The following is a 22,102-nucleotide window of genomic DNA, read 5'->3' as shown; positions in this document are numbered from 1 at the left end:
TTTTTCTCTCTCTCTCTCTCTCTAACTAAACAATTGACAGACGTGATTCACGTTTCCTGTCTTGATTGGTTGGAAGGGTGGGGCCCGGATACTTTATTTGGTTAAGAGCTCTTTAATTTGCGATATCAACTCGACTCGAGTCTCGTGTATTCTCAACATCTTCTTCTTTCTCGCTCTTATTTTCTCTAAGGAGGATATCCAGATCTCACGTTTTGAGATCGATATTCAAATCCAGGTCAGTCTCTCTCTCTCTCTCTCTATTAGTTTTGCTAGTAGTTTTGATTGAGATTGTGTTCAGTTCTCTTTTTCTTGTGGAGTTTTTGTTCTTGTTTGAAGATCTAGACGTGTTTTGCTTTGTGTGTTTGTTCAATTAGCTTCTTCTTCTTCTTCTTCTTTTTTTTTTTTTAAAGATTTCAGCTTGTTTGTGTTGTTTGATATTGAATTTTCGCATTTCGATTTGTGTTGCTCTTCGATATTTGGATGGATTCGCGCTTTTTGAGCTGTTTGATATTGAATTTTTGCATTTTGATTAGTGTTGCTCTTAGATATTTGGATGGATCCGCGCCTTTTGAGTTGTTTGACATTGAATTTTTGCATTTTGATTAGTTTTGCTCTTGGATATTTGGATGGATTTGTGTTTTTTGATATTGAATTTGAGCTTTTTAAAAAAAGATCTGTGTTTTATTTTTATTTTTTATTTGTGTTTTTTTTTAATTCATTTTGAGATTTGGATGCTTTTGTGCATTTTGTTATTGAATTTTTGCTAGGTTTAGATTTTTGTGCCTTCATTTTGGTCTGATGGATTGAAAATAAAATGATTTTGAGAGGGAAGAAAATGACTCTCGAAACGATTTTGAGGTATAAAATTATGAGTTTTTCTAGTTGTGGAATATGAATGGCTCTCTTCACTTGCGTGCCCTAGAAAGCAAATCCCTCCTTTTCTTTGACAAGACAGAATGAATGCACATGTGGAATTTCTGCAATAAGTTAAAAATTACATGAAAAAGCCTATTTCCCCCCTTTATGCTCTGTATGGTTGCCGGGTTTTTTTTGTTCCTGGGAGTTTATGTGGGAAAAAAAAATACCTTGGGAGATAGGTGGGAAAAAAAAAGTCCTAGAAGTATCCTGGTAAAATAAAAATCCCATGTTTGGTTATGTGGGAGAAAAAAAATACCCTGAGAGATATGGTGGGAAAAAAAAAAAACCTTTGTTTGGTTGCTTGAACTGTTGGGTAGAAAAAAATTCTTCTTAAGTTTATTTTTGGTTCCTGAGTTTATTTTTGTTCCTGGGGTTATCTTGGGATGGGATGAAAAGGCAATCATTACAAAAGTGGGATTAAAAAATTCACCCTACAAGTAATCATTACAAGAGTGGGATTAAAAAAAACCTAGTGCTAAAAGGCAACTAAACATGGGATGGGACCAAAATTTAACTTACTCTCCCACATAACTCCCAGGAACAAAAAAACCCGGCAACCAAACAGAGCATTAGGGATTTCATTTCCGATAAAAAACACACGGATTTCATTTCCTTGGAAAACTAGTGCAAAAAGAAAGGCAAGCAGTTTCCTTGGAAACCTTTTCCTGCGCAAGTGAACAGTCTAAAAACAGTCAAGGAAAACCTTTTCCTGCACAGATTCCCCGAATTTTTTTTTCCTAATGCCACGTCAGCTTCTTTTTTGTTTTACAACTCAGCAAGAAGCTGTAAAACAGACTAATAAGAGGAATTTAAACTATTTTTGGCGGTGCAGTTATGAATACAAATGCTTTTAAAATCATTACATAGACACGTGTCTCTTGTGTCTGGGTAACACGTTTCTGTTGCAAGTTGCAACCATTCTATTTTGAAAATTGAGTTCTTTTTTATTTAATTATTTATTTTTGCTTGCAGCAGATTTTCTATTCTTTAAACCTTTTGGATCTACAGAATACCTTCTTTTTTGGTATTTGAAATAGAAGCAAATTTCTAGGCTCCAATGGTTTGCAATTTTCCATGGAAATTTTTTCCTCTTCATCCAAACAGCCTGTAAAATTGTATTTCTCTGGTTTTCTTCTTTGCTTTAGCTTCAACCAGCGAACGATGTTCTGTATTTACTTGTTTTGGATGAGCCTTATCTAGTGATTGAATCTTGACAGATCATTCATTGGGCCCCACCATGCCAAAAATACTGCAACCAGACAATCATAGCCGTTCAATAGGTTGCATACCTATTCTTTTGGTATTTACTAGATGGTTTTTTGATCGGATGGTTAGGATTAATTCCCAAAGTTTTAGGCCATGGCATCTCCTTGGTGGACCCATTGATGTCATGCATAATTGCATCTGGTACGATTAGCATTATAATGTAGATTTGCTGCTATATGACGATCTTAGCCACTCATTTAGTGGGTTACAATTGGATGGTCAGGATAAATAAGCAAAAATCTTTCTCCAATTCATCTAGTGCGACTTTCAGGATATGATTAAGGTGGGGTCCAAACAATCAATGGTCCAAAATTTGCTGCATAAAGGGTTTTTCTTTTCATTTCTTCTTGGCAACTAATATCCCGTATTTAAATTTTGGGGTTTTTTCCGCAAAATCTTCAACTTTGTACTATTTTCAAAAGGAAAAATTGCCAATGGGGACCATCAAAATAGAGAATTGCCAACGGAGGAAACACTTTTGAAAAATTGTTAAAGAGGGTTGATAACCCCCTTTTGAGAGTTTGATAACCCCATTTAAGAGACTTGACAACCCCCATTTCGTCGGTCTCTAAAAAATTTTCAACAGTATCCCCAGTTGGCAATTCTCGTATTTTGACGTCCCCCCGTTGTCAATTTTTCCTTTTAAAAGAGAGTCTTCTACTTCGAGAATTTGCAAAGAGAGTCAAGTTTCAGTGAATTTTGCAAATCAGGTCATGCTACCAAAACACTCTGTTAGATTTTTTTGACCCCTTGGAAAAGAGGAAAAATGTCCCTTATACATGAATCAGCTTGTAAAAAGACTAAAATACCCATGACGGTAAAAGATAACTTTTGAATCAATGCTGTGGGAATATCATTTCTTTATATACTGGCATTTTAATGCATGCTGTAAAAAAGTGGGCCCACCCTATCAAAACAAAATAGGGCGTGTAAAATTGTGGGCCTCATGGGCTTGAATTGAGTTGGTGGGACCCACCATAATCAAAGGATATCGACGATGAGCTTTACATGTATTAAAAACAAGGTAATTTTCACCATTTAACAGATAAGGACATTTTGGTCTTTTAAGAGTAAAAAAAAATCTATCATGTGCAATTTGGTCACAAAACTACAAAAGGGATGGTATGACCTGATTTGATAAGTCCAGTCAAAGGTGGGGTTGGTCTATTTGTAAATTGTAAATTGTAAATTGTCAATCTAGAAACTGTTTTTCGTCATCCGTACTGTAGCGAGACATCAATTCCTACGCAAAAAACGGAACAGGTTTCCTTTTTGGGGAATGATATCGATAGATAAAATCCCCCCTTTTAACTTTATTCGTAAAAATGATTAAACGGGGTGAAGTTCATCCACACCCCTTGCTAATATTTGCTAATATTGTAATAGCAAGGGGTGTGGAAATATCAAATCCTTTTGAAAATAAAAAGTAGCCATGGATTTGATATTTCCACATCCCCTGCTATTAGTGGGTAATGGAGGATTTTTTTACGTTTAGGGGGTGGCAATATCATTTGCCCTTCCTTTTTTTTTTGCTATTATGTGCCTTTGGTCCTGCTGGTTTAAAAAGGAATGATCTCTGGTCTTACTTGATGGTAATGTCTGGGTGTCCCATCACGTGTCAGGAATCCACATCGTCCATGTCCCTTTCAAAAACTTTTCCTTTAAACGATCCTAACCATTCAATCCAAGATATTAAGCTTCTTAGCAGTCTATTTGAAAGCTACCATTGAATTGGAGGGTTACAAAATCTTCACCTATTCTCTAATGAGTCTACAGTTCTCTTTTTCAATGGTTTCATTTCCTGACTATGGACTTTATAACTTTTTCTTCCAACAGTAGGTAATATGTTTCTACTTTGATTCTGTTTTTTCTCTTAACTTTCTCTAAATGGATCATTAAGATGTTCTTATTTTTTTTTTCCTTTTTGAAATGTTTTGTTAGGATGTTTTTGTTCATATGCTAGACTCTTGAGCTCCTGTTGGAGAACAAAAGCACTAGTAGAATCAGAGCGGAGAAGAAAGAGAAGAAGAAGCCCAAAAAATCAAATCCTTTGGTTTTGTAGGGTTTTTTGTTTTTTTCAAATCAAAGAAGATGGGGTTTTGGACGCTATTCGAGGCGGCAAGTATGCCGGTTTTGCAGGTTCTTATCATCAGCATTCTAGGGGCATTTCTTGCATCTGGGTATTGCAATTTACTCACGTCTGATGCTCGAAAACACATGAACAAGGTGCGTAGTTTTCATTTTTGAGAGGAACTCTGAACTCTCCTTATTTATAACTCATTTTAGTCAAATTTATAAACAGGAGTCTGATACTGTAACCGTTCAAATTAGGAAATGCCACCCATGGCATTTTTTTAGGGAGTGAGGGATAGAGTATTTAGTATTTACATTATGACATGGTATGCAAATAAAAAACTTAGGAATTTATGTAAATAAAAAACTTAGAATTTCTGGAATATAATTTACTAGACCATGGAATTTTATTTTCCAAAATAATTTTTTTTCCTTGTTTTCAAAGAAAATTAAATTTTCATGATTTTCTCCAAAAATTTCATAGGACCATAGAATTTTATTTTCCATTAATTTTTTTATTTAAACTATTTCTTTTCCCAAGATCCAAATGCCTCCTTAGGATTTCTGTTTTATTTTTCCCTTTATATTATAGTAGTAATATGAACAAATTTAGATCACTATGCGTGGAAGTGCCTAATTTTTAGAGTGTCAATACTAGGCCACTTTTTTTTATTTTTTTTATTACCAAATATTTTACTTTCTTTTTTTTAATTGCAAAAAGCAACCCTACCCTTAACTTTTCCAAAGTGGCCTAGTACTTTTTTTTTGGTTTTTGAGCGGCCAAATGAAAAAAAAAAAAAAAACCAGGCTACTTTGGAAAAATTTAAGTGTAGCCGTGTAGGGTTGCTTTTTGATTTTTTTTTTTTTTAAAAGTAAGTAAATATTTAGTAGTGGTGGTGGGGCCCATCTCATTCTCGTGTGATGGTGGGATCCACTTGTGACCATCCATTTGCAGTATCATAATTGGATGGAGAGGATCATTTGATCGAGTTATTATTGTGCCCCCAGGTAATCTATGGTAGGAAACATTAGATCGACTCTTCAGATTGATTAACTGCGCTCCCTAGTTTTACTAATGGCACCCATTTTATACTTTTCTAATTGGTTGTTAGAGACTGTTCAGAAAATTATTTAAATAAGTGTGTGCCATGATTATATCTTTCTCTCCATTTTATTATATTTTACGTGAGGGTCTCCATTCACAAGGTGGCTGATTTGATGTGCGATGGACTAGCCGCGAAAAGCCTTTTGTGATGGACCTTAGCAAATCCCTTTGGGTGATGGAGGGGTGTACGAGCCGGCTCGGCTCAGTTCGTTAAGCTCAAAAGTTCGGCTCGGGCTCGGCTCGGCTCGGTCAGGCTTATGAGCGGCTCGCGAGCCTTACCGAGCTCGGGTTATATTCGGTTCACACCCCTCATCTTCCCTGGACAGCCCTATCTAGTGTAATTTGACTACTTTTTTTACACTATGGGGCGTGGTCCAAGTAACAAATGGGGTTCCAAAAATGAAGTGACATATTTTGCCTCTCCCTTTTACTCCATGGACAACCCTTTTAGTGTATATATTAATATATAATATATATATTTAAATATATTAAATACTTAACCAGCCTTAACGAGCCGAGCCGAGCCGAGCCTTGCCTAAATCGGGCTCGGCTCGTTAAGCTTAACGAGCCTGGAGAGCCGGCTCGGCTCGGCTCGGCTCATTAAGGATTCGAGCCGAGCTCGAGCGAGCTTTCGAGCCCGAGCCAAAATTGACACCCTTAGTGATGATATATTTGCACCCCCTATATGATAATTCGCACCCCTGTAACGGAAAAGTGTTAATGTCTGCCACATCAATCCACATTAAAGGGGTGCGATTTATCCTAAAGGGGGTGCGAATTTGTCATGACCCTATATATTTTGCTATTCTTACGTCTGAAAATGTTGCCACGCAGATTGTGTTTATCGTCTTTACCCCATCGTTGATGTTTGCAAGTCTAGCGAAGTCTGTTACACTGCAAGATATAATCTCCTGGTAAGTGCTTTTATTGAAATGCTTCTACTTCTGTGTTTATTCTTACTAATATAAGCTTATATGAGCTAGAGCACACAAACATAGGGGGCCCACATTGTTTGGCTGATCCGAAGCATTCATTTGATAGGCCCTCATATGGATAGAGTGTGCCCAACAAATCAGCTTCATAGGATCATCCCATCCCTTCCATTTGTGGAGGTTAAAATAGATGGGTTTAAACCTCCATAAATCTGCCCATTTTTAACCTCCACAAATGGAAGGGTTGGGATGTTAACCTCCACAAATGGAAGGGTTGGGCTGATCCTATGAAGCTGATTTTTTGGGCACACCCTATCCCTTTGAGGGCCTATCAAATGAATGCTTTGGATCATCCAAACAATGTGGGCCTCCTATGTTTGTAAACTCTAGCTTATATAAGCTTATATGAGCTCTGGCTCACAAACACTTTTCCCTATATTTAATACCAAATTTCAGTAATTTCCGTCAAAATTTCGGGCAAAAATTAAATAATTAAAAAACTCGAGATTTTGGACTGAAATTTTGGCCGTCTCTAAACGGATTCCAGGTCAACGGGCTCTCTAACGGGGCTATATCCCGGCTACTAAAGAAACGAAATAAAGTACCGTTTCGGGTATTCCAAATTTTGGTTTCGGTGCTGACCAATTTCGGATTTTGGTCAAAATTTAAAACCATAGCTCAGATACATTGCCCCCTTATAATATCATATTTCACTTATATGTAAGGTCTCATGAGAAGGGACTCTCTTATATCTTATATCATTAGATTTTTATATTACTTATTAGAAATATGATAATTATAAATTGTCAGCCTAGAATCAATGCTTGTTCATTCTCTAAGCAATAAGATTTAAGAGATTATAAATTTATGGAGCATAAATGTTTAGAGCCCAATTGTAGTTGAAAATCCAGCAATTTAATTGTTTATTATTTGTTCTTTAGGTGGTTCATGCCCATTAACATCGGTCTCACGGTTTTTATTGGAGCGGCACTTGCATGGATAGCTGTAAAAATTTTGAGACCTGAGCCCCACCTAGAAGGCCTTGTCATTGCATCTTGTTCAGCAGGTGATTGTCTCCAACATCTAGTTCTCGAAAGCAAATTTAATGTGGGGTTTGTCTCTGTAAAAGTGAACCTCCAAAATGCTTTCTGCAAAATAGCCTAGAATAATTTCTCTTGTTCATTTAAGTCATATGATGTGGGACTTCTTTCCTAAAAAAGAAGGGCTTCGAAATTGCTTTTGCAAAATTGCCGTAGTTTGTAATGAGCATGGCACTCCATTTCTTTGTGTGTAGTTTAAGGTCTTTATTATAGGTTGTAACATTTGATCATTATCTAATGAAACAGGTAACTTCGGCAATCTGTTGTTGATAGTCATCCCTTCAGTCTGTAATGAGGGTGGCACTCCGTTTGGGGACAACACTACTTGCAGTGCCAATGCATTATCCTATGCATCCTTTTCAATGGCGGTAACCCACCTTCTTTTCTCCCTATTGATGGATTTGCTTGGCAATTTTGCCGAAAGCCATTTCGCGGATGACTTTTGCATGAGAGAACAACCATACACAGGCTCACTTTCAAGCATATTTTGTATTATTCATTTAATTCATCTAAGGTGGCTGTTCTCACCTGCAAAAGTCAGCCGTGAAATAGCTTTCCGCGAAATTGCTTAGCAAATCCCTTCTATAAAAGTAGGCTTAGCGATCTCATTCGCAATATGTAATCCAGAGTAGTATTCTTTCTTCCCTAATGGCATCAGAGGCTTGTTATTGCTCTTGGGGTGCAGCCTTTGTTCCGATTTCTCAATTACATTTTCATTTAGGCCCCCTTCTTATGAAGTAAAATGGGCATAAAAAGAATTTTGCACCCATTTTTACTTTTAAAAATGGGCATAAAATTTGTTTAACGCCCGCCCATTTTACGTAGAAAGAAATGGAGTCTAATGAGTGCATAATATTCATACCATTTACACATTGGCTAAAGTAGAGAATATATATCTCTCAACACTAATTTTTTCTGGTTGATGCAGCTTGGTGGCTTCTACATTTGGACTTACTCTTACCATCTTGTAAAAAGTTCGGGTATACTGTATCACCAAATGCTGTTGATCGAGGGAAAATCACCGAAGGCTCCAAACAACGATTTAGATGGTGGTGAGGAAACTAATCTTCTCAAGCCAGATGCAGAAGCTTCCCAAGATCATACGACTATAGTCTTGACATCATCAATGAAAGACCTTGAAGATGCTTCAATAAATAAAGCTGTGAGTCTCCTTCCTCTCAACTTTGATATGGCATATTAGTGTTGAAGTATAAATGATTAAACAACACCAACTGTTAAAGTATAAAAGATTAAATACTGCCTTCTCCAACAGCTTAAGCTTTTGGAGAAGTTGGGAAGTTAACATGGTATCAAAGCAAATGCTTAAGCTGTTGGAGAAAGGCGTTTTTAATATTTTATACTTTTAACACTCCCCCTCAAGTGTGGCCCCTCTTTCTTGGGTTGGCCTACACGTGGCACATATGACCCCTCTTTTTGGGTTTGGCCATTGCATGTGGAATTTTGCTATCCGGGAGGTTTGAACCCAGGCATTTGCTTTGATACCATGTTAACTTACAACTTATCCAAGCTTTTGGAGTAAACTGGTAGTATCACATGGTATCAAAGCTTAAGCTTAAGCTTTTGGAGTAATTGGTTGTTTCACATGCATGGTACCAGAGCTACTGCCTTATGGCAGGTCATAGGTTCAAAACCCAATAACTCCTTGACATTAAAAATCCACAACACAGAAAAAAAAGGTTATAAATGATTAAATAGCCCCAACTCTAACAGCTTAAGCTTTTGGAGTAATCAGAGGGTGCATTTATTCTCTTCCATGTCCAATGACCTGTACCATGATCTTCAATAAACACCTTTTAGGAATACTAAATCAAAATCAATATATTAAGGCAATTAAAATATCAAATCAGGTTACATGGTTTCATGGTGCAATAAAAGAAAAGAAAAACAGGGATCCAATGATACTTACAATGTATAGAGATTTCGGATTATACTAATCAAATGACGAAAATAAAGTAGAAATTAGCCACTGGTAATCAAACCAAAAACAATAGAAAGAATAATATAGTAGAGAAGAAATGACTTATCGGTTGAATTGGAGGCATGGATCTAAATCAGCTGTCTTTAAAGCAAACATTGCCTGAATTTTGTATTTAAAATACGACTTTTCCATTCGAAAATTAGGAAAAAGTCACCAGCCAAGGAGAACACCCTGATTTACATTACCATTAAAAAAAAACACACCCTGATTTACATGACTCTTATAAAGATCTCATGCAAATGTAGATTGTACATCGGTTGTCGAGCGGGAGGCTCAGTACACACAAGGAGCCATTTTTGGAAAAGTTGAAAGGAATTCTCCACATGATACTCGAAGAATTAATGGCACCGCCGACAGTTGCTGCGGTATGTTTTCTTAGTCTCCTGGTTTGAAGTTTAAACACTCTATTGAGGCTGTTAATTTCATGCATCAAACAGACTAACCGTTCTCTACTCTTTCAGATTTTAGGATTCATCTTTGGGGCAGTTACATGGCTGAAGTCTCTAATAATCGGTGCCAGTGCTCCTCTCCGAGTGTTACAAGACTCCATCGCATTATTAGGGTGCGTATTATTTAAAATATCAGTTAAACAATACATTGACTGGTTTCTTGTGGGAGTGATGTTGAAAAACTCACCAATCTTGATGAGCTAATTATATTTCAAGAACTCATTTTGATGCCCTGATCATAGAAATATAAACTTAGATCTAACATAAAAAAGCACTGATCTAACCTTATATTGAACTTGTTTTGAAAGCTCTATCTAATAGCAACCTCCATTTTCAATGGCAAAGGAAAAACGAAACAGGCAAACACAAGCAAACACACGAAGACACAAGATTTACTTGTTTCGGCATAAAGCCTAGAGGTAACGAGAAAATCCACTATAGGAACTGGAGATTATGAGATAAAATCGGTATCCATGCCAAACCCACCAAGAAATCATTATACACCCTTTTCTCCCTGTTGAGCTCTCAACCCTCTTCTCAAAGACAAGAATGAGAAAATAAGGCTTAAAAAATGGGCCACTTCGGGTTTGCATACACTATTTCAGACCCAACCAGGTTAAATTCAAGACAACCAACTCAACAGAACTAATTGATATATCCTTTTTAACAATCTAATGTCAGACCGATGATTAATCTAAATGATCTAACATTAGATCCACATCTATTTAACTGATCTAACCAAGCAGATTACTAGAATATAATACTGGTTCAGATCTTATCTCGCCCTTCCCTGGATCAGTCTTGATCATGTACTGGTGGCCTAGATCTTCCAACACCTCTCTCTGGTCCATCTGATCTTGCAATAGGGCTAGATCACTCTAATTGATGGATGTTATGGGGACCAATAGCATATATAAGCCTTGTTAGAGATCTGCCCATCATGGACCTCTAAGAGGTTAGCTACTATGATCTTATCAGATCAGATTTAGCTTAATCAATTCACCATATTAGCCTGATGAGGATGGCCATACACTAATCCATCCATATACATTAATTTAGTCAAGGTTTACAACCATTTAACCTTATAATCATTTCTTGATTATGGGTATTATCCGTAATTTCACCTCTATTCATCTTCTCCAATCTAGACCGTCAATTCTCCCATAAACAATGGATGCCCAAATTAGTTCCTACAAGAAACACACCAATCTTGATGATCAATTCTATTTCATGAACTCACTTTAATGCCCAGATCATAGGAACTGAAAAACTCCACTGCATTTGTCAGGAAACTTCGCTAACAAGGAAAGCACAAATTCTCTACGCAGAAGAGAAGTTAAACTCTCTACGGACTCACAGGGACCAAGTAGTTACCAACTGGAACTAAAAGGCATCCTACCGCAATTGAAATCTAACCATAAGATTCTAAATCAAATCTTGTAGTGACTTTGGACAAGTGAAAACATATTAGTTACTTTGAAGAACTAACATATTCCCCTTCCTACCTCTCAACAAGATAATAAATGATTTGCAGAAATAATTTAGTTAAAAATTGCTCTAGATCATATCACTTTAACCTATTCTTTCATGTAATTATTTAAGCCGTACTTTGGTGTATTATACCATTGATTGATACTATTCCATATAGAGAAATACGGATTTCACAACATCGGAAAATCCTCTTCTCAAATAGTGAAACCAAAGTTTACACTAGCCCAAGAACAACAACGAAAGTAGAAGAAGAACAATGCCCAAAAAAGATGTGCTTCAATATATGAGAGAAGAACAAAACATACAAGATAAAGAACAATAAAAAGAAGAAAGCTTCAAGAAGAAAGCTTGCACACAAGAGAGCTTCAATGAAGCTTCAATGGAGGTCTAGGTTGTGGAGAATCTCTACCAAAATGAAGTTAATGAGAATAGGCTTGGTCAAAGAAAGTAAAGAGAAGATAGCTTAGGTAAGTGGTAGTGAGTATGGGAAAGTGGTGTCTTAAATGCTTAGGGAAGTAGTGGGTTTGGAGTTCCAAGTAAAGGTTTGAATTTGAAATAGGTAGGTAGTGGGAAAAGATGGAGCAAAAGCACGAAGCAGGAGCAGGGGCGGGGGCGGGGGCGGGGAAGCGTGGGGTCTAGAAGAGTCTAAGTTTGGGAGCGCCATGGGAGCGTGTGTGTAATATTTTCTTTATATATCTTTCAAAATTCAAGTACATGTAAAAAATAACAGTTTCTAACCATTTTCATATGTATCTTTCGAAATTTAAGTACATGTAAAAGCTAATTTCTAACCATCTTTACCATCTTAATTTGTGTGCACTCGTTCCTCGTGCCTTCTGAATATGCACAAGCCTGTGCTTGCTCCAATGAAGTACTTTGAAGAGGAGTTTGATGTAAGGAAGATAATGATGGTGGGACTTGTAGAGTAACAGAATAGTCTGCGATCGTCATTAGAGCGGTTCCCGTCTCTCTGGGGTCGCGCTCCCTAGAAGCTCCTTCCTAAGGAGTGCCGAATCGAGGTTCCGAGGTGGGAGCGGCACCCCGAGAGAAGGTTCCTGCTTCTAAGGAACAAACATGTGTGGCTCATACATGTACAAGCTAGGCAAAAAGACCAACATGCCCATGGATACAAAAGTACATATTTGCCCTCACTACAACACTCAAAATAAAAAAAAAATAAAGCGACCCAAAAAATACACTTTAAAATTTAACACTCCCCCTTAAAGTGATTTTTTGGAAACTACTACTCCAAGCTTATCCCGAAGTAGTTCAAATGGTCCTTTGGAAAGTGACTTAGTAAAGATGTCGGCAATGTTCTCTTTGCTCCTCACTTCCGCTACACCAATTGTACCATCTAACACCTTTTCACGAATGAAATGATGCTCGATCTCAATATGCTTTGTTCTTGCATGACAAACCGGATTTGTGGCAAGTTTGAGCGCACTTTGGTTGTCACCAAGAATAGCCGTCGCCTTGTGGATAGGTAAATGGACATCTTCAATCAACCGCCGCAACCAAACACATTCTTGAGAGGCAAGAACAGCGGCCTTATATTCCGCTTCCGTTGTTGAAAGAGACACCGAGTCTTGTTTCTTACTACACCAAGAAACACCCGCCGATCCACACAAAAACACATAACCGAAAGTAGATCTCCGATCATCCAAGTCCCCTCCATAGTCGGCATCTGTAAATCCATTCAACACAAAATCAACCCCTTTCTTGTACAGCAACCCAAAGTCAAGGGTAGAATTCACATACTTCAAAATTCTCTTTGCCGCCTCCAAGTGTGGTTTCCGTGGCGCTTGCATATAGCGACTAACAAGCCCAACGGAAAAAGAAATATCGGGTCTTGTGATAGTCAAGTAGATGAGATTACCCACAAGAGCACGATATGGCCGCGGATCCGGAAGAAGCTTGCCTTCTGCCCGCCTTATCTTTATGTTGGGATCAAGAGGAGTAGACGATCTTTTACTTTGACTCATTCCAAATCTTCCAACTAATTTCTCTGCATAGCCTTTTTGAGAAACTAGCACATCATCCTTCAAGGTCTCCCACCTTCAAGCCAAGAAAGTGACTTAGCTCTCCCAAGTCCTTCATCTCAAAACGAATAGATAGCTCATCCCTTAGCTTTGCAACCTCAACATCATTATTGCCGGTAACTATCATATCGTCGACGTAAAGAAGCACAATGACAAGCAAGCCTTTGTCTTTCTTCACAAATAAACTAGAATCGGAGTTAGATACAAAATAACCACAAAATTGCAAGTATTCGGCAATTTTACCATACCACGCCCTTGGAGCTTGCTTCAACCCATATAAGAGCTTTCTTGAGCTTGCAAACATGAGTCGGATGATCACTTGAATTGTAACCTGGTGGTTGCTCCATGTAGATATCTTTGTCAATCTCACCATACAAAAATGTATTTTTCACATCAAGTTGAAACAATTTCCAACCATGACAAGCGGCCAATGAAATTACAACTCGAACGGAAGTCATCTTGGCAATGGGACTAAAGGTCTCCTCATAATCCTCTCCATACTTTTGAGAAAACCCTCTAGCCACCAACCTTGCTTTGAACCTATCCACACTCCCATTCGCTTTCCGCTTCAATTTGTATACCCATTTACATGTAACCGGGTTCATATCATTAGGCTTAGGAACAAGATCCCAAGTCTCATTTTTCACAAGTGCATTCATCTCTTCATCCATGGCATCCTTCCATTCTCTCACCCCTTTTGCTTCATCAAAGCAAGAAGGCTCATTATCATCAAATGGACCGGAAAGAAAACAAGAATAAGTGCTCACCATGTTTTCATCCCGATACCGAGCCGGCTTAACAATCTTTCTTTTTGATCTTCTAAGATGTGATGCACTACACTCCTCTTCATTAGTTTCTTCATTTTGCTCATCTTCTTGAATGTGACATGCAACATCACTCCCCCTATCACCTTGCTCTTCCATCGGCAAAGAAGAGGAAGACCCAAATTCCATTGGAACATTTGGTGTCACCGGCAAGTTCATTGTTGCTTGAGGCTCAACCTCAACAAGGATGTGCTCACCTACACCCACACCATTAGTGGAACTACCATCCAAAGCATAATAAGAAGAGACTTCATCAAACACAACATCTCTCGAAACAATGGACTTGTGAGTTGTAGGATCCATGCACTTCCAACCTTTCTTCCTTTCATCATACCCAATGAAAATACACTTCTTTGCCTTAGCATCCAACTTGGTTCTCCTTTCATCCGGCACATGCACATAGCAAATTGAACCAAAAATCTTGAAATGCTTGACAGTAGGCTTCACCCCAAACATCAACTCATAAGGAGACTTCATATTAATCGGACTAAGAGGCACCCGATTAATCACATAAGTTGCACATGCCATACCTTCCGCCCATAAGGCATTGGGTAAGTTCTTTGCATGCAACCAACTTTTACAAGTTTCCACAAGATGCCTAATCTTCCTCTCTGCGACTCCATTTTGTTGAGGCGTATAGGCACAAGTGAGATCCCTTTGTATACCATGATCACGACAAAATATAAAAAAGTCACCGGAAGTAAACTCCCCACCATTATCGGTTCTCAACCGCTTGATCTTCTTGTGAAGTACACCTTCAACGGTCTTCTTGAACTCAACAAACTTAGACAATGCATCGGATTTCTCCCTTATAAAATATACCCATGTGAATCTAGTAAAATCATCAACAAATAACAACATATAGCGGAAGCCGGAAAGTGAAAGTGTCCTACAAGGTCCCATTACATCACTATGGATAAGCTCCAATGGGGCCTTGTACTTTGAAAGAGACATATCAAATGGAAGACGATGTGCCTTACCATATTGACAACCCTCACACACCTTTCTACTACCAAAGGAATTTAAATTTGGTAGCCCATTCACTAGATTCTTAATCACCATGACCTTCAATTTATCCATGCTAATATGACCCAATCTAACATGCCAAATTGAAGCGCTATCATTTGTACTCATTTTATCAACAAATAAGGTTGAAGCCGATAAAACAAATAAATCTTTAACTCTCTTACCGGTGTAGACAACATCCGCCTTCAAGCTTGAAATATTCCGAAGAAATTTCACCTCCTTAGGCCCGAACAAAACATAATTTTTCGCATCAACCGCATTTGCGACCGAGAAAAGATTCTTCTTCATACCGGGAACATGAAACACACTCTTAAGTGTAATAGGATCCTCATTTACACCACCAATGGTAATGACCCCTTCTTTCTCTACCGGATGTATGGTGTTGTCCGCCGTGATGATAGCGTCATTGCCTTCATATTTTCGGAACTTTGAGAACTTAGATTCGTCGCCGGTAAGATGATGCCCACAACCGGAATCAACAATCCAATCATCCTCAAAATTGATGGATGCCAAAGCACCCACCGTAGTAGCTTCGGCCACGAAACATCTACCCCAATCTTCTTCATTTTTTCGGTCATCAACATTTTCGGCTACATTACCATCCTTCAATTTCACACGGCAATTATTTTGTATATGCCCAAGTTTACCACATCGGTAACACTTGATACCCTTTCGATTTCCATTACTCATAACGGATGATCCAGCTTCCTCTCCACCTTTACTTGGAATATTTTTCTTCTCTTTATATTTGTTGGAAGGCTTTTTGTTGCTTGAAAATAATGCTTCTCCTTCACTCCCGGATATTGAACAACCCGCCATTTGTCTAGCTAAAGACTCTTGTGAAGCAAGAAGATTCTCAAACTCCACCAAAGAAGGTTGCCGATCCCACCCTTGAATCGACGTAACATATGGAATGTACTCTCTTTTCAACCCACGAATAATATGCCGCTTCATTCGTGCCTCCGAAATAGACTCTTCCGGATCTAATAGAGAAATCTTCGAACAAAGATTCTTAATCTTCAAAAAGAATTGAGAAATAGAGAGACTACCTTGTGTAGTATTTGCCAACTCATTCTCCAACATTTGTAGATGAGCCATATTTTTCTTGTTTAGCAATCCATCAAGGGTAATCCAAATCTCACTCGCCGATTTACACCCAATGATGTGCTCAAACAAGTCATGCGAAATAGATCGCTTCAAAAGAAATTCGGCCTTAGCATTCTTCATCCTCCATGCCTTCAATACATCACCGTTTTCTTGTGTATCTTCCGAAGTCACATTTGCATCTCCACAAACATCTCATAAATCTTCTCCCACAAGATAAGACTCCATACATGTTCTCCATATCTTGTAATTTGATTGATTTAGCAACTCAATGCCGAGTCCACTAACCCTTCCACTCATATCTATATTCAAAGCACCGATTGAACTTCTTCACCAAGGAAATCTAGACAAGCACCTACTACCACCCTTGTGGCTCTGATACCATATAGAGAAATACGGATTTCACAACACCGGAAAATCCCTTAGAAGCACGAAACGGGTGCGGGGGCGGGAGCGGAGGCGGGAGCGGGGGCGGGGAAGCGTGGGGTCTAGAAGAGTCTAAGTTTGGGAGCGCCGTGGGAGCTTGCATGTAATATTTTCTTTATATATCTTTCAAAATTCAAGTACATAAAAAAATAATAGTTTCTAACCATTTTTCATTTGTATCTTTCAAAATTTAAGTACATCTAAAAGCTAATTTCTAACCATCTTCACCATCTTCATCTGTGTGCACTCGTTCCTTGTGCCTTCTGAAGATGTACAAGCCTTTGTGCTTGCTCAAATGAAGTACGTTGAAGAGTTGGAGGAGTTTGATATAAAGAAGTTGGTGATGGTGGGACTTATAGAGTAATAGAAGCAGACTGGGAGCGTCATTAGAGCGGTCCCCGTCTCTCTGGGGTCGCGTTCCCTGGAAGCTCCTTCCTAAGGAGCGCCGAATCGAGGTTCCGAGGTGGGAGCGGCACCCCGAGAGGAGGTTCCTGCTTCTAAGGAAAATCCTCTTCTCAAATAGTGAAACCAAAGTTTACACTAGCCCAAGAACAACAACCAAAGTAGAAGAAGAACAATGCCCAAAAAAGATGTGCTTCAATATATGAGAGAAGAACAAAACATACAAGATAAAGAACAATAAAAAGAAGAAAGCTTCAAGAAGAAAGATTGCACACAAGAGAGCTTCAATGAAGCTTCAATGGAGGTCTAGGTTGTAGAGAATCTCTACCAAAATGTAGTTAATGAGAATAGGCTTGGTCAAGGAAAGTAAAGAGAAGATAGCTTAGGTAAGTGGTAGTGAGTATGGGAAAGTGGTGTCTTAAATGCTTAGGGAAGTAATGGGTTTGGAGTTCCAAGTAAAGGTTTGAATTTGAAATAGGTAGGTAGTGGAAAAAGATGGAGCAAACATGTGTGGCTCACACATGTGCAAGCTAGGCAAAAAGACCAACATGCCCATGGACACAAAAGTACATATATGCCCTCACTACAACACTCAAAATAAAAATAAAATAAAGCTACCCAAAAATACACTTTAAAATTTAACATTCCAATCCCTTGTTGTTATTCTTAATAGATATTTGTACTTTTCCATGATTTTTTGTTCTAATTTTGTTGTTGTTACTTTGAAAAACTACCATATTCCCATACCTACCTTTCAACAAGATCATAAAAGAAGTGCAGAAATAATTTAATTAAAAAATGTTCTTGATCATATCACTTTAACCTATTGTTTTTTTTCTTTCAATAGTAAAGAATGAAATTAATAATATAAAAGAAAGGAACAAGAATCGGGGCTGCCCGCGATTGAGATGATCAAAGTAAAAAACAGAACAAAAGCAAGAAAAGAGGAACTCTCATAGACGAACTCTTCAAGGGGGAGAAAGTCCAAGACTTCCAATTCCGCCCTGGCACAACTATCCCTAGCTAGCCTATCGGCCTCCGAATAAGCCGATCGCCTCACGTCATGGTACATGATAGATGTTCCGTCTACCCAATCAGAGATTTCGACGATCCATTGAGCAAACCGCCAAGGAGGAGCTGCCTTCCCTTCTAGCCACTTGTTCACATTCAAGGAATCTCCGTCCACTACCTATCAAATAAAAAATGGAATCTCCATCCACTATGACCTTGTCAAGAATATCTTTCTCCTTCAGCTTTATTCCTTGGTGCATTGCCCTATCCTTTGCCTCGCTGGAATTGGCGATCCCTATTGGGCCCGAAAAAGCCCATATCGTATCTCCATTTTCATCTGTGAGAATCCCCCCAATTCCAGCCGGTCATGGGTTGCCTAAGCATAATCCATCAAAGTTCATCTTTAACAAACCAATGCCATGAGGTTCTGAAGCCCGAGCGATTGTTGTTTGCGTCTCTCTACTGAAGCAAACCTCTAACCACCCCTCCAAAGAGCATCTACTGACACGAATCGGAAGTTTGGTAAGGCTTTAACCCATAGTTTTAAAACTCCCTTGCGTCATCGTGGACTCCCAAGTGGACTCCCTTTTCCCTTGGCCGCGTCCGCGTTTTGCCACCGCGTTCTGTGTTTTACCCTACATGGTCAATAAAAACTCCTTTGACTATCCCGAGTTATGGCTTCGTCAACCGACTACTCTGTCGTATTCTTGGCTGTGTCCGCGCCGCATCTTGACCCGCATCTGCGTTTTTAAACCCAACTTTAACCCATGCTATTAGTAATGCAATTTTCTTGATGTAGAGGAAATGAAGGGTCTTTACTAAACCTTTGGACACCCTCGCATTTCTCTCTTTCCATAAGACTCAAATTGCCGCAACTAGTGGCACATTCCACAAGATGTTTCCTTTCCTCCGCCATGGGATTAAGGACCATCCATCCAGGAGTTCTATGAACATAGATGGAAACACCTACGATATTCCAAACCAGCTTAGAATCTTGCTCCATACGTACCTCCTAGCGGTCATGCAATGAAGGATCATGTGGTCGACCGTCTCTCCTGCTTCCACGCACAATGCATATTGATCAATGATCCACATGTGTCTATGGCGAAGGTGATCCACCAAAAGGATCTTATCTAGCACAGCCGTCCAAGCAAAGGCACACACCCTTAAGGGGGCTTGTATCTTCCATATTTTGCTACAAGCAAGACTACAGAATTGCATACAATTGCGTTGTAAAAGGATTTAACGTTGAACACCCCCGACAAGCATAGGATCCAAACCCTTTTATCTTCTCCTGACTTCTTAATATAATAGGACGACAGCACGTGAAGTAACCTAGCCATCCTCTCCAGCTCCCTGTCCAACAGATTCTTTCAAAGGGGCCTCTCCACACCACATGTGAAGCCAAATTTTTATTATTTCCTCCAAGCAAACTATGAACCTGACTCCATCATCAAACTTGCTTTTCTGATTCGATGTCCCTCCACACTATGACTCATCCGTGCTGTCACTTATCATCCGACATTCATCTCCCTCGTGATACCCTGTATTTCTTCTCAATGACTCTTAACCCATAGGTGTTGTACTTCAACCTATTCTTTTGTATAATTACTTAAGCACTTCTTTGTTTTTTCATACTGATAATTCCAATTAATTCCTCACTTTCTTCTATATATGCAGAGATGGGACAATACCTTGCATCACTCTTATACTGGGAGGAAACCTTACCCAAGGTAATGATCATTAAACATCCTCTAATTTGTAAGAGCCAATGACTAAGTTCTAAATAAAATTAAGATAAAGATAGCAAAACAAGTGCGTGGAAAAATAACCCCACTTTAAGTTTGTTTTCTTTAATTTCTTTAATGATTACGTCTTAAACCAAATCAGGTTTGCGTTCGGGGAGATTGAAGACTTCAATGATTATTGCGATTATCATCATACGCTACGTGATTCTTCCTTTAATTGGGATTGGTGTGGTTAGAGTGGCCGGCGAACTTGGTTTACTATCCACAGATCCCTTATATCAATATGTGTTAATGATACAGTTTACAGTCCCACCTGCTATGAATATCGGTATGCAATCTAATAAACTCTGATACTATTTTTCATAAGAAGGCTGTCCTTTTTTGACGTAAAATGGGCCTAAAAAAATTTACGCCCATTTTTAGTTGAAAAATGGGTGTAAAACAAATTTTTCACCCTTTTTTTTTTGAAAAATTTCACACCCATTTTAAAGTAAAAAATGGGTGTAAAATACGCCCATTTTTAATTGTGAAACAAAATTTACACCTGTCTTTTGAAAAATGAGTGTATAATTTTATTTTTACTGCACAAATAAGCAACTTTCGTTTCTCTTTTTTAATCTCAGCCATTCCCCTTTCGGGAATGGCCGATTCTTCTGCAACAGAGCTCCAACGCGACAGAGATTAGACTCCCTTTTATGACTATGGTTACAAATCATAACAAGCTTAAAAGCCAATAAGAGAAGTTCTAAATAAAGAAAAGGGTGTCATTTCAAATTGGAAAAAAGGGAGTGTAGATATCAAAATCATATAGCTATAATTATTTATCATGAGAATGATGTGATGCAGGAACAATGACCCAACTGTTTGATGTGGGTCAAGAGGAGTGCTCTGTAATATTCCTATGGACATACATAGTTGCAGCTCTTGCACTCACTATCTGGTCCACTGTCTTCATGTGGATCCTCACATGAACACCTCACATGAACGCCTTCAACTGTTGCTGTAAGTTTCTTTCCCATGGAATCTGTGGCAACAAATCCAATTTTTTCTTGTTTCCTCTACAATATTTGTTAGTTTTTTCATCTGCATTATGTTATGGAAAGGCATTTATAAGCATTTGATTCGTGAACAAAATGTAAAGAACTTGATTTTTGTAACAGATTTTATGGATCTGTACTTGTGAGTGTTTGGAAGATATCAAGATGTAATTCTTTAGATGAGTGAATTCAGCTATTGATTTTATGATTAGATCTTGCGGCGATGGTTGATTAGAAAGTGTCAAATTGTTATGCTGGCTGTGAGAGGATCACTTGATTTTCAGTGCTGTTATAACTGTGATTGGGTGGCGTGTATCCAATGGGATAGCTTGGGGTGCAATTTGGGTCGGGTTGAGCTTTTGCTAAGGAAAATATTGCGGGCAAAAATGAATTGACTTACGTATAAGTCCCAGAGGACAGTGCTTCTGCCATAAAAAAAAGGGGAGTTATATGAAACGCCTGGTGACCTACACTACAAAGGAGACAAGTTCAACCTTCACTATCACAAAATAACAAACTGCCCCAAGAATTTCCAGTCAGGGAAAGAGGAGGCATTGGTATGAGAATCCCAAACCAAAAGTTTAGAATGTGCACGACAGATATTTCATTAGTTCAATTGGAAATCTGGCATTAGAGTCTTTGATGCCACGCCATTGAAGAACAATCATTACTGAAAAATCTGAAAGAGAGAATCATATGTTTTCTGTTCAGAGGTTTGATAAAAAGTAAAGAATTCCTAGCAATATTGTTGGAGGTTAAGACACACTTTTGCAACTTGAGACAAATTTTGTAGAAGAAACGTCGGCATTTGCAATGGGTGAGTTCATTCAGTCACAAATATTAGTCTAGGGAATTTCTTGAGAAGGGTGGTGTATATAGGTATATTTCAATTTTTTGTTATTTTTGGGATTATATCGGAAACAGTGGAAAATAAAATATATAAAATATGTAAACTATAAAACATAAGAACAAATTAGGACAATAACGTGAATTTATCGTGATATTTTCAAAATATTTTCATGATAAACAATAAAATATAATGATAACTCTTAGGTTTTTCAGATTCTTGGGAAAATTACGGGATCGGATCGTTTTATCAAAAAATTACAAAATATCTACGCAAGAAAAGAAAAATAAAAGATAACACTGAGA

General features: G+C 38.3%; 1 protein-coding gene across 3 annotated transcripts; it reads left to right on the top strand.

Annotated features, from left to right (window-relative positions):
• Window positions 1–86: 86 nt before the first annotated feature.
• On the top strand, window positions 87–21,161 carry LOC143886715 (protein PIN-LIKES 7-like). Of its 3 annotated transcripts, XM_077390812.1 has the most exons (12): window positions 138–235; window positions 3,961–4,023; window positions 4,126–4,410; window positions 6,197–6,276; window positions 7,236–7,360; window positions 7,641–7,762; window positions 8,323–8,556; window positions 9,639–9,758; window positions 9,855–9,955; window positions 19,846–19,898; window positions 20,056–20,241; window positions 20,760–21,161. In XM_077390812.1, the coding sequence occupies exons 3-12, from the start codon at window positions 4,276–4,278 to the stop codon at window positions 20,882–20,884; spliced, it is 1,281 nt and encodes a 426-aa protein (XP_077246927.1). In that variant the 5' UTR covers window positions 138–235; window positions 3,961–4,023; window positions 4,126–4,275; the 3' UTR covers window positions 20,885–21,161. The 3 variants fall into 3 exon arrangements, with proteins under 3 accessions (XP_077246926.1, XP_077246927.1, XP_077246925.1); XM_077390811.1 differs by lacking the exon at window positions 3,961–4,023 and having other exon boundaries at window positions 87–235; XM_077390810.1 differs by lacking the exon at window positions 138–235 and having other exon boundaries at window positions 3,870–4,023.
• Window positions 21,162–22,102: the final 941 nt, after the last annotated feature.

The sequence above is a fragment of the Tasmannia lanceolata genome, unplaced genomic scaffold, assembly GCF_043159265.1.
Source record: "Tasmannia lanceolata isolate RefF3 unplaced genomic scaffold, GAP_Taslan_0.1 ptg000011l, whole genome shotgun sequence".
NCBI classification, from domain to species: Eukaryota; Viridiplantae; Streptophyta; class Magnoliopsida; order Canellales; family Winteraceae; genus Tasmannia; species Tasmannia lanceolata.
This window is presented reverse-complemented; position numbering and strand designations above follow the sequence as displayed.

Bases quoted from the DNA above. Each gene is read 5' to 3' on its own strand.
- LOC143886715 (XM_077390811.1), top strand. From the start codon at position 4,276: ATGGGGTTTTGGACGCTATTCGAGGCGGCAAGTATGCCGGTTTTGCAG. The intron at 6,277-7,235 runs GTAAGTGCTTTT...TTTGTTCTTTAG, and splicing joins CTGCAAGATATAATCTCCTG to GTGGTTCATGCCCATTAACA. The intron at 8,557-9,638 runs GTGAGTCTCCTT...ATGCAAATGTAG, and splicing joins ATGCTTCAATAAATAAAGCT to ATTGTACATCGGTTGTCGAG.